This window comes from Strongylocentrotus purpuratus, unplaced genomic scaffold (assembly GCF_000002235.5).
Source record: "Strongylocentrotus purpuratus isolate Spur 01 unplaced genomic scaffold, Spur_5.0 spur5_scaffold_14, whole genome shotgun sequence".
NCBI classification, from domain to species: Eukaryota; Metazoa; Echinodermata; class Echinoidea; order Camarodonta; family Strongylocentrotidae; genus Strongylocentrotus; species Strongylocentrotus purpuratus.
Window position 1 is genome coordinate 7,284,059 of NW_022145599.1, and position 13,076 is coordinate 7,297,134.

A 13,076-nucleotide genomic window follows, 5' to 3' on the forward strand; every position below is an offset into this window, starting at 1 on the left:
TACACACCGCGTACCGTGCACTCGCTATTGCAATGTTGGACATCCGGCAAAGGTGAAAGATAGGTCGGATATAAATTTATGAAGAAAAATGAGGGGGAAAAAGTTCCGACAGGCTTATTTATTATTTGGCAACATCTTTCTCTGGAAGCATTATTTTCGGGAGAATATCATGAAAACCTATGGTCAAAAGACACGAAATCAGATACAAAGAAACCACAGTCCAAACGGAGAGGACGGTTTACCATCATAGCAACTGTCAGTGCTGAGCTCAATAAATCATGAACGACCACGCCCCCTGACCCTGGAGTTTCGATGAAACGCCCCCTCCTCTCTCTCTCTCTCTCTCTCTCTCTCTCTCTCTCTTTCTCACTCTCAGCCGAGTATTCCCCTACATTTTTTTTACACAGAACTTTATCGGGAACCACACTGACCCTCTCGATCCCCACTGGTTATCATCATAAGCAGAGGCGGTTCTCCCGGGGGGGCAGGGGGGGGGGGCACAGTGACCCCCCACTTTTTCAGATACCCCAAAAGTGCCCCTTTTTACATAGGAAAAGTGCCCCTTTTATTTTGTAAGAAGTGCCCCTTTTACATAGGAAAAGTGCCCCTTTTACTTTGACAAGTGCCCCTATTACTAAATAAAAGTGCCCCTTCCCCCTTTTCACCTCTGACGAGTGCCCTTTTTATTTTTGACACGTGCCCCTTTTCCTTCGACATGTTCCCATTTTCCTTTGCAATAAGTGTCCATTTTCCATTCTCATAAATCTTGAAATTATCTTTAATAAGTGCCCTTTTTAATCTCTAGTAAGTGCCTCTTTTCAGGTACGAGAAGTGCCCCTTTTCACTTTTGATAAGTGCCCCCTTCACCTCTGATAATTGCCCTATTCAAAACTGAGAGGTGCTCTTTTTACTTTGACAACTGCCCCTTTTTTCCTTTGTAAGAAGTGCCCCTTCTCCTTTTAATAACTACCCCTTTTTTAAACTCGGATGAGCACACCTTTAATTTTAACATGTGCCCCTTTTTTTCTTCTAATAAGTGCCCCTTTTCCTTATGATAAGTGCCCCATTAAAAAGAGAGAGCTCCTTCCCCTTCTCATAACTACCGCTTTCCCTTTCTAATAAGTGCCCCTTTTCCTTATGATAAGTGCCCCCATTAAAAAGAAAAAGCTCCCTCCCCTTCTCATAACGGCCCTTTTTTAAAATTTGAACGGTGCCCCCTTTTCATTCAACAAATGCACATTTTCCTTTATTATAAGTGCCCCTTTTACATTTTCATAAGTGCCCCTTTTCATATCTGGTCAGTGCCTCTTTTCACCTCTGATAATTCCCTTTTTAATAATGATACGTGCCCCTTTTCCTTTCTAATAAGGGACCTGTCCCCTTTTCACCTCTTATAAATGCCCCTATCAAAATCTGATGGGTGCCCTTTTTCCGTCAACAAATGCCTATTTCCCATTTTCGTAAACGCCTCTTTTTCATCAGGTGAGTGCCTCTTTTCAGGTGAAAAAAATGCCTCATGTTCACCTCTTATAATTATCATTTGTACTTTGACACGTGCTCCTTTTCTTTTCTAATAAGTGTCTTATCCCTTTCGATAATTGTCCCCTTTTCATGAAATCATTAAACATGCCCCTTATTTAAAGCGACTAAGAGCAATTTCCCCCAAAGTTCGCTCGCTGCGCTCGCTCGCATTTAAAGATGATATAATTATGTTAGTTATCAAAGGTCTTTTCAGTCTTCCGTTAAGAGAATGTGCTTATAACCCCATCACGATTGGCTTTTTTCCTCTTTATAAGATGTAATTTTTCGCACTGCGACCTCGCAGATCTTTAAAATTTTTCTCGCTCGCTTCGCTCGCTCGTAAATGCATATTCAGACATCCCACCCAACTGTAAAGTATGATGCTTAAGCGATATCTTGTATGATGTATGAAGAGAAACAAATATTGAAATCATCCCTGATAATGTAATCACAATGCAGGGGTATGTACCAATGTCTAAAAAATTGTATATTTTCGCTTTGAGATTTCCCACTGTAGGTGCCCTTTTTTCTTCAGAAAGTGCCCTTTTTTGTTGGTGCCCCCCCCACTTTGGAAGTCGCTCGACCGCCCCTGATCATAAGGGAGTGGGTCGATCGGTATTTGGCATGAAACAAGGGCTCTTGTAAATTGAAAAAAGACCTAATATTGTCATACCATATTGTAACTTACAATATGGTATGACAATATTTGTAAGAATCATAAATATCAGTCTTAATTTAAAAAGTAATAGTTTACAACGCCTCTTTTATTTATTCTTCTTCTTATTATTATCATTATTATTATTATTATTATTATTATTTTTGTTATTATTACTATTATAACTATTGTTATTAATATTAACATAATTATTATTATTCTAACAGTTAATCTTGAATATTTTTCTTTTTATAGGCCTAAAGTAGAGTTACCTTCAATTCAAACAAATAATCATTATGGCATACAAACCAGCCCAAACAGCGTTTTTATGATGAAGTTTTGGGATCATTATGCAATGGAGAAAAGCCCCATGATCCTGTAGTGAATTTGAAGTGTCTAATGTGCCATTTAATTGATCCCCTTCATAATTCATACCCGGTAACAGGCGCGGATCCAGGGGGCCGAGCGGCCCCCCTCCCCCATCTCCCCGCAAACAAAAGAAAGAGAGAGAGGGGGGAAAGGGGGAAGGAAAAGAGGAGAGAAAGGAAAAAAGAAGAGGAAGAAGAAAAGAAAAGGGAGTGAAAGAAGGAGATCGGGGAGCTGAAAAGGCCTTGTCTCCCAGGCTGTTGCCCCCCCTCCCCCATCAACAAAATAAGAGAGAAGGAAGGAAACAGAAAAAAGGGAAAATAGGAGATAAAGGGGAACCCAGAAAAGACTTAACTCCGTTTCGTTGACGATCAGTCATGCATACAAAAGACGGAAGACTTCATGCATGGCTGATCGTCAACGAAACGGAGTTAAAAATGTTATTAACTCTGTTTGTTGCTACAGCAGACAGCTAGTGAAAACGACTTCGTTTAATCAAATTAAGGAATACAAGCATTACTTACAGGGGCGGCCAAGCGACTTCCAAAGTGGGGGAGGGGGGTACCATGAAAAAAGGGCACTTTCTGAAAAAAGGGCACCCACAGAGGGAAATCTCAAAGCGAAAATAAACAATTGTTTAAACATTGGTATATACCCCTACATTGTGATTACAGTATCAGGAATGATGTTAATATTTGTTTCACTTTATACACCATACAGGGTATTGCTTTGAGCATCATGCTTTGCAGTTGGGTTTGATTGTCTAAAAAATTGTTTGCGAGCGAGGAAAAATGTTAAGATGTGTGTGGTCGCAGTGCAAAAAAAATTACATCTTATAAAGAGGAAAAAATCCCAATCATAATGGGGTTATAAGCACATTCTCATAACGGAAGACTGAAAAGACCTTTGATAAGTAACGTAAATAAATCATCTATACAGATGATGTGCAAATTGGGCACTTCTTACACCCTCAAAAAGAGGCACTCACCAGGGATGAAAAAAGTCAGTCACGAGAATAGGAAATGAGCATTTGTCGACTGTAAAGGGGCCCCCGTCAGATTTTGATTGGGGAATTTATAAGATATTATCATATATTGTTAAAAGGGAAATTATCAGAGGTGAAAAGAGGCACTTATCGCACCCAAAAAGAGGCAATGACCAGATATGAAAAGGGGCACTTATGTGAATGAAAATGGGGCACTTGTAATAAAGGAAAATGTGCATTAGTTAAAAGAAAATGGGCACCCTTCAAATTTAAAGGGGCATTTATCGGAGGTGAAGGGGGCACTTATCTGAAGTAAAAAGGAGTAACTTCTCATTCCTAAACAGGGTCATTTACCAGAGAAGGTTTTTTTTTTTTAATTGGGCACTTATCATTAGGTAAAAGGGAAACTGTGAAAGTATAAGGTGCGCTTGTCTGAGTTAAAATGGGGTAGATATTAGAAGGGGAAAGGGCACTTCTAACAAAGGAAAAGGGGCACGTACCTCTCAGATTTAAATAGGACAATTATCAGAGGTGAAGGGGGCACTTATAAAAAGTGAAAAGAGAAACGTCTCGTACCTAACTATATAGGGGCACTTACTAGAGATTAAAAAGGGCGCTTATTGCAAAGGTATGTCATATAATCATGTTTATTCATGTCCATCCAGTCTAGCGCCTTCATACGCTACCAAGTAATTTCGATATCCCCATAGGAAAAGAATAGCCTGGGGATGTTAGTAGTCTCATTTCAAGAAAGGAAAACAATTTCGGAAGAGTTCAAAATAATGCTGGAAAATGAAAATTCAAATAATACTGTTTTAAAAACCAGTAAGATATGGTTTTAGGACAAGAAGCAGGAGATAAGTCAATGCTCGGCAGTCTTGACTGTATTTGAATCAGAGCATCCAATACACCTGATATCTAATAATACACTGTCAATTAAAACATACAACTAAATAAACAAACAAATAATGGACCTCTTTACCCAAGACTGTGGGTCTTTATTGTTGAGAACTATTATGATTGTGCTCGGGTATACAGGCGAGATGCTTTCAATAGACTGAAAGAGCCTTTGTATCACCTCGTGCAAGATTAGGGCGTTTTTATTAAATTTATAGGAGAAGTACAACCCTGTTCATTATTGTTTTCATGTTGCAAAGTTGTTTACAGACTGAAAAAGGATATAACGGGACAGTAAAGAGTGAATAAAACGAGGAAATTATAATTGAAAATGTACTAGGACTTATGGATACTTAAATGATTTTTTTCCCCCTTTTTTTCCCCTGTCTTTTGTTGTTGTTGTTGGTATGTTTTTAGTGCATGCCAACCAACTTTCAATTACACTGTAATACATAAATATTCTTTTTTTCTATGTTTATGATTATGTTATATTTATACTATGTTACCATGTCAAATTGTTTATGACTGTTATCTTTGTATGTATCACTCGGGAATGAGAAAATCACTGTTCATCTATCATCGGAAAAGATATCCGAACTATCCCGTACTTGCGCGAATGAGAGGTTGCACTTCCGGGGTCCTCCCACTGTACTGCACAAGTACCGCACTTGCTATTTGACGGTCCTATTTGACCCTTGAAAAGTGCATCCCCGACATCTACACTAAGCTGAGCTGAGTCGACGATACGAAATCATGTCTGCTCTTCGTCAAGTTTTCACCTCTGCAAGCCGGGCTTTCCTGGTATCCAGCGCCAGAAACTCTCTAGTAGCTCCTTCTGTTACAAGATGTCTTGCAACAGGTAAAATAACCTGAATGTTAAAGTTCATGAAATCACGGCTCGGCTGTTCAGCGGCAGCGGTTACGACTTGATTCCTCTGCCTGGTCGGTCGGCTAAGCAGTTGTGTAAATATGGGTGTGCTAAACTTCTGTTCCACGTGTCGTAGAATTAGAATCATGCATGGATATGGATGATGGAAGTCTCATGTAGTCTCAATCAGCTCAATGACATCGACAATGTCAATGATACGTGGTTTACATTTGTTTAATGTTTTGCTTTTTTAAGTTTGTGTCTGTGTGTGTTCTGGAATAATTATGAAAAAAGAGTCGGATCTTGATCAAATTCTAACTTGCCTGGTCCTGATCTAGATCTACGTAGATCTATCTAGACCTAGTCTTAATATGACTAATCTGTAATCAGTAGGGGCGCTGGTCCAAGAACAAGGATCGTCTTCATGAACAAGAATATCTTCGTAAACGCAGACAAATCGTGTCCTAAAAAATAAGGATCGTCCGCATTTTCGTGGACTATCCTCATTACCGATCTGCAAGTGGCGATGGTTCGTGGATTGTTTTGAGCATCCAAACACATGAAGAAATCATTGTTAAACTTGGGATCAAGGAGAAGTTTAAAGTCTAGTGAATGCCAGGATATCAAGTTCAATCATGTTAAGACCTCCACACCTAGGGGCAGGCAATCCACGGAGGGAATATGAGCTAGACAGTGTAAAGATCCCAGAAACCAAAGAAGAAAAGGACCTTGGAGTTGTCATTGACGAGAAGCTCAGATTTCGTCAACAATCTGCAATTGCTGCTAGAAAAGCAAATGGAGTACTAGCTCGCATACGTAGATCTTTCACTTGCAAGGACAGATCAACAATTCCACTCCTCTATAAAGGTCTTGTTCGTCCCATATTGGAATATGGCAATGTAATCTGGCACCCTCGCTATGTGAAGGACGAAAAAATCATAGAGAAGGTACAAAAAAGAGCAACAAAAATGGTACCAGAGATAAAACTCCAAAGCTATCATGAGAGACTTGAGAGTTTGAAACTTCCCTCACTTAGCCACCGCCGCCGCCGAGGAGACATGATTCAGGTGTTCAAGTTGATGCAGAACATTGACAGGTTGGACTCTACCCAATTCTTCACACCTGCAATCAATTCAACAACGAGAGGGCATGCTTTCAAACTGACCAAACCCAGGTGCAACACCAAACTCAGGCAAGACTCATTTAGCCACAGGGTCCTCAACGACTGGAACTCCCTCCCTGAGTTGGTAGTATCTGCAACCTCGGTAAACAGCTTTAAAGCCAGACTTGACAAACACTGGAAGAAGGAGCAATATCATTCACCCTTCTCCCAGTTGACACTCCAGTTATGACAATCCTGATATGACCCAGCAAGCAAGATACAGATGTAAAATGACTATGGTGCAAGACCCGGAAGCTGGGACATCCCCCCCCCCCCTTGAAGTTAGACCTGGAAGCTTGGCAGCTGGAGACGGCTTTCTTCCAGAAGCTTTGGTATTCAGGTATTCAGGTATTCATACTGCCAAACGAACTCCAAAAAGCCTGGCAAACTGATTCAAAACCAACCGATTCTTGGCTATTTGGGATAATGTAATTTTAGGTTTGATCTATTTGTATTGTAAGTGGTGTCAATCTGTTCCGTGTGACTAGAGTCAGTGTAAACTCGGTTCAAACGAAGCCTTATATTTGTATTGTCTCTGATACAGGAGCCTATGAGAACATCATCGTCGACCATGTTGGTGAAAAGAAGAATGTTGGTTTGATCAAGTTAAACCGACCCAAGGCACTGAATGCTCTCAAAGATGATCTGATGAATGAAGTGGCACTGGCTTTAGATCATTTTGAGGCTGATAAAAATGTAGGTGCCATTGTGGTGACGGGGAGTGAGAAAGCATTTGCAGGTGAGTGATCCTACCGTTGTAATGCAAGGGTCAGGTGAAGAAAAAAAAAAGTAGCCAAAACAAAAAATGGCAGAGAGTGGAATACCAAGAGCTAGTCTGCCTGGTCAGCTCTAGAAAAATCAAGCAAAGATTTGCAAAAAAGAATTATGAAAAATAAAAGAGCGTACAAACAAACATTAGACATGCAGTGATAATATTCCACAATTTTTAAAGTAAATTCTAAAAGAGCTCTCTTGATAAAAAAAAACATTGTATCCTTGCAAAGGGATATACTTTAGAATCTGATATAAATGTATATAGGTTTCGACAGAGAGTCTTGATCAGGGCTCAAATTAATTTTTTGTCCACGGGGGCTCTTCCAAAGAAAAAAGAGCCCCCGTGAGCCTTCTCACGGGGGCTCTTTTAGTGCTGACGGGGGCTCTTATTTTAATACAAATTTCCATTCAATTTGTACCCAAGAAACTCCTTGGTATTTTACTATTATTTATTTAAGTCGGCATTTTCCCTGTTAGAAATTTACTTGTTACATTGCTGTTATTGACTTATATCCCGTGATGACATTCTCTACATTTCTTCCCGTTCTGCACATAATTTCCTCCTCATTATTCGAGCAACCTTATTTACATTCTTTCTTTACTTTTATTCTTTACCATATCCTTCCAAAACACAGGGGCGGATCTATCTTTTTGTTAAGGGTGGGGGGGGGGGTAACCCAAATACGGTGTGGAGCATCGTCCACGAGCCGCGAGTCGATTTTTGTTTTTGCTATTTTGAACCCCCGTAAGTGAAGTTTTCCATAAGTGATGTTCTGCTGACATGCGGAGCATCGTCCACGAGCCGCAAAGCGGCGAGGCGATTTTTTGGTACTTTTTTGAACCCCCGTTTATAGTGATGTTTTTCTGGCATCTACTAATGCTGTGTAGGTCTGGACACATGATAGCATTTTTCTATGCACATCACATTTTCACTTGACAGCCCAAGGGGGGAGGGGGGTTAAACCCTTAAACCGCCTAGATCCGCCCCTGCAACATCTTCTTCTTCTTCTCAATATTGATATACTGATCGAGTTACATTATTTGCTGGTCTTTTAGAATCACCAGATTTCAGAGGATTCACACTTTTCACAACGAAAAACTTCTCCATGTTTCAGTCTTTGCGCGATCGTCTCCTGCTCCAGCAGATATTGGGCTTCAGAGTGCTCACCGTTACTACCGGTGCAGTAGCCACTGCTGAGGGCCGCACTAGCTGCACTGCGAGCTTCCGTTGTATTTATCGGTAATACTCATAGAGATGGGAGAGAAGGTGCCATCTAAGTTCCATTTCATTAGTTTAAGGTTTGAAAATTGCTACTCAATATTGTGTTAAAGGTATATCAGAAAAGATAATCTTTATTTTATAATTCCACGGGGGCGATTTTTAATTTTACAATCGCCCCCGTGAGCAACATGACGGGGGCGATTATAGAGCTCACGGGGGCGAATCGCCCACCGCCCCCGTGTATTTTGAGCGCTGGTCTTGATATGATATAACAATTAGCCATGCCCTGGTTATTGGTTATTCATATAATTTCATCTGTAAGTGTTTGTGATCAGATTTTTTTAGATAACAAATGTCCATTTTGTCTCTGTAAAACATATATTTAATTACACCTAAATTTCAAGGGATTATGGAAATGAAACAAAATTTGTATTTCTTTCTCCATTTCTTCTTGTAGCACAGTGTTCACAAAGGAACAAAAGAATATCTCAACATGTTCTGTTGATAATAACCTTTTTTTCCCTTCATATTGAGCATCTCTAGAAAAATCAACAATATTTCTTAAAGGGATAGTTGAGCTCTGCAACAGAACTCAACTATCCCTTTAACATCAAAAGTCTTTTAATATATATCCTTCAAGTATACATGCATTGATAAATGAAACAAATTATTGATAAACGCATCCTAACGTTCCGCTTATTCTTTCCTGTGTTTGTTACTCCAGCTGGAGCTGATATCAAGGAGATGTCAGGCTTGACGTTTCAGGAGACGCTGGGCGCAAACTTCTTAGAATCTTGGAGCAGACTCTCAAAATCCAAGAAACCCACCATTGCAGCTGTCAATGGCTTTGCTGTAAGTCCAACCTTGAGTTCATGTTATTGGGAGATATAGTAAATGTTTCAAAGATTTGCTGATTGAGCTCAAGTTTTTGCAAACACTTAAAGAGAAGGTTGAGTTCTGGGAAGAGGTGAAAACAAATTTGTGAGCGTTATCATTGTTATTATGCAAGTGCGGAAGAACATCAGATGAAAAATGTTCTCTGAAAAGCATGGCTCTTCAAATGCTTTCATATTCTAAATATGCATGTAACAACATAAACATCAGGACAGATTTTTATGCCACATGTTCGTGTAGCCCCATATACATCTTTCTGTGTACAGTGCTTGTTACTTTACCAAGACTGGACCAAATTTCTCATAATTTTGATGATTCCAGAACTTTGCAGTACACATTGCAATTCATGACACTCCTTGTAGTTACTTGCCTCACCTACCTCCCATAATAGCTTCCTGAGTGAGCTGCCAAAGGGATAACCCAACCACGTACCAAGTACCATTTCTGATCAATTCCATGCCGTTTCTTTCACAATGCAATTGCATGACCAGAACTCAACTTTATCTTTAATTAGCCAGAGTACTGTAGGATCGATATAGGGACTGTTGACCAAGACTTGTGAATAAAACTGAAGTAATGGAAATGCATTATAAGATAAACTGGCCATGCACTAGTCGTTCACATCAGCAAATTTAAACAAGCTAACTTAGTCTTCCAGGGAATGACATTCATGAATCCATGTAATTATGTGGCATGATACACATTGAGGACAGCTAGCTTGATTGCAATATATATCTTTCCTGATTATTCAGACATTTTCTACTGAATTTTTATTTAGCAGGTCATGCTGAAAGGTAAACATTCTGAAAATTGTTGCAAATCAGTTGATCAGATTAGATTGATCAGATTTGAAAAATATTCAGTTTATTTTGAAGGTTTTCATAAGTAAAGCATTGCACTGTGCATCCCATTTAATACGTTTTCTTTCTTTTTCTTATTTTGAAATAGCTTGGAGGAGGATGTGAGGTTGCCATGATGTGTGACATCATCTATGCAGGAGAGAAGGCATCGTTTGGTCAGCCGGAAATTCTCCTTGGTCTCATCCCAGGTGAGTTTGCCTCCCTAGAGGATGGTTATGAGATGGAGGGGAGCTGGAGATTGGGTGGCAATAGATGGAGGGGAACTGGAGAGGGTGAGGGGCAAAAGATGGAGGGGAGCTGGAGGGGGGGGGGGGGCAATAGATGGAGTGAGAGCAGGGAATGGGATGGGGTTGCCAAATGTGATATCATTAATGGAGAGGAAACATTGTAGATCAGTAAGGTTGTTGGATGGGGAGGGGCATGAGGAGGAAGGAGTGGGAGGAGGGGTGGTGTGGAGGAGGATGGGATGCTAGCATGATATGTACTATCATCATTACTGGAGAGAAGGCATTGGTGACGCAGCTTTGGATTTGACTGGGTTCCTCAGCAGATTAGGTGGCTTTGAAAGACAGACAAAGGCTGGTAAGAAGAAAATGTCAAAATGAAGGAGGTAGATGAGATGGTCCTGGAGGTAGTGTTGTAGCATAGGGTTCATCCATCAAGGTCGCAATGTTGTCATGTTAGGGGAGGAGAGGGAAAGGGGTCAAGAAGAATGAAACAGGAATGAAACAAGAAGAAACAAGAATGAAACAAGAATGAACAAGAATGGAAGAAGAATGAAATCTCAGAAAACAGGACCATCAATTGATTGCTATTTTTATACCCATATCCTACTATTCTCATTATTCTGCTGTTGTCTACTAATTCTGTCTGATATGTAAAATTTTGTTTTCTTTCATTACAGGTGCTGGTGGAACCCAGAGGTTACCCAGGGCTGTAGGGAAGTCTCTGGCTATGGAGATGGTTCTTTCTGGTGATAGGATCACAGCTCAGCAAGCTCTACAAGCAGGTATGACATCCATTAACTTGTAGCCCTCATCAAATTTTCCTTCTGGGAGATTGTTTTAATACTCTTACTTAGTTATAGACATACGTTTTGAAGTAAACCACAATAATATTAGCATTATTGCATCTTTTATTTGACAAGTTCATGTCTAATTTAGTAGCTCTGATTAAGGGGAACCACTTGCACTGTGTAAGAACAATCTTTATAGAAAATATATATTTTCTTTAGAGAAATCTTTGATGAAAATCTTCATAAAATAATCTTTATAGAGAACCTGCCTTGACATTTCATCAATGGAATAAATGGAGTTGCAAAAAATGGAAAATATCTTATTCTCATTTGTGATAATAAAAATACATAGACAGACTGAATCTGAATTTTTATTTTTGATTAGGCCCAATACTTTTGTTGGACCTAACCTTCTTATGGAACAGAGAAGTTCACCTGTGATTGCGTGTACCCATCTCTATCTTTAACAGGACTTGTCAGCAAGATCTACCCTGTCGAGGAGCTACTGGAGAAGGCCATCGCGCTGGGTGAGAAGATCAGTAAGAACTCTAAGCTCATCAACTCTCTTTGCAAGGAGGCCGTCAACACGAGCTACGAACTCACACTCAATGAAGGCATGCACTTTGAGAAGAGGCTCTTCCACGCTTGCTTTGGAACGGTAAGAAACCCTGAAAGCGTAAAGCTCCAGTGGCATCCCTTCATTCATATTGACTTTGTGCATGCACGATAGTTAGACATTTTCAGGGATATTTGCAAAAGTTTTGATGTTCATGGGTTTGAAATAAATTCATTCATTAAAACATTCTATTACTATGAACATTTGCAGCTGAGTTTACACTCAAAGGATACTTTCTTGTTGAAGAGCAAGACATTTTTATGGAAAAAGAGGGTCATAGTTTGGCAAAAACATATGAAAGTGTTTTTGCATAAATTGGGTACCTTTTGTGATTTTGTATTTTTCAAATGCAGAAATGGTTTATATTTCGTGGAAAGTGTTCTTAAGAGTGTGCCGAATAGGGGTTAATGTTCAACTCTGCTAATGAATGAAGATGTTTGAATACCACCGCTGCAGCCAAACTTTGCTTCATACAAGAATGGCCTCTAAGCTTTAATACTAGCTGCTTTGTGTGTAATAAGATGCAGACATGTCAAGCACACCCTGCATTTGTTATTTAAGTTTGCCACTTCTGAATTTTTGTTGGAGGGGGAGGGAGATTTCATTTTTATACTTTGACAAGATCTGAACATATCTAACTATCTGACCATGAATAGCTTGGATAACAAAAACCTACGATTCTTGTTTTGTGCTTCTCTGAGTTTAAAAACTGAATGCTTCAACATGTACTTTTTTAAAACTTGTCTTTGGTTTTGTAGTTTTAATTATGTTTTAGTGAGCTGACCAATACTAACTTTGGTAAGGAAGAAATGAAAGCTGTGAAAGTGACAAAAAATGAAAGACACAACTCAGGACAAGGAACTAGTTTTGTTTGTCAATAAGTGATGTTTTATTTTTGTTCATTTGTTCATTCTACAGGAGGATGCAAGGGAAGGAATGGGGGCATTTGTAGGAAAGAGAGCCGCTGACTTCAAGGACAACTGATCCACCCATTCATCCATTCCAGCGTTTTTTCAACCGGGGTGCCGCAGGACATCGGGAGAGGTGCCGTGTGAGATATTAATGGAAGATCTATTTTCGGATCCATAAATGTCACTTTCATGAAAATATAGTAGTAGAAACCGCTATGTATTTTCATGATAAAATAGCATTTTAAAGACGACTAAGTTAATATTTCTCAAAAGCGTGTCATGACTTTTAAAAGGTTGAAAAATGCTGCTCCATTCATTCACCTTCCATCT

General features: G+C 39.6%; 1 protein-coding gene across 1 annotated transcript; it reads left to right on the forward strand.

The window, feature by feature from the left end:
- The first annotated feature begins 5,177 nt into the window (after positions 1 to 5,177).
- On the forward strand, positions 5,178 to 12,819 carry Echs1 (enoyl CoA hydratase, short chain, 1, mitochondrial). Its single transcript, NM_001242652.1, is given in 7 exon segments — positions 5,178 to 5,283; positions 6,999 to 7,193; positions 9,175 to 9,302; positions 10,293 to 10,392; positions 11,109 to 11,213; positions 11,690 to 11,877; positions 12,754 to 12,819. Coding segments are annotated over 7 exon segments (888 nt in total).
- Positions 12,820 to 13,076: the final 257 nt, after the last annotated feature.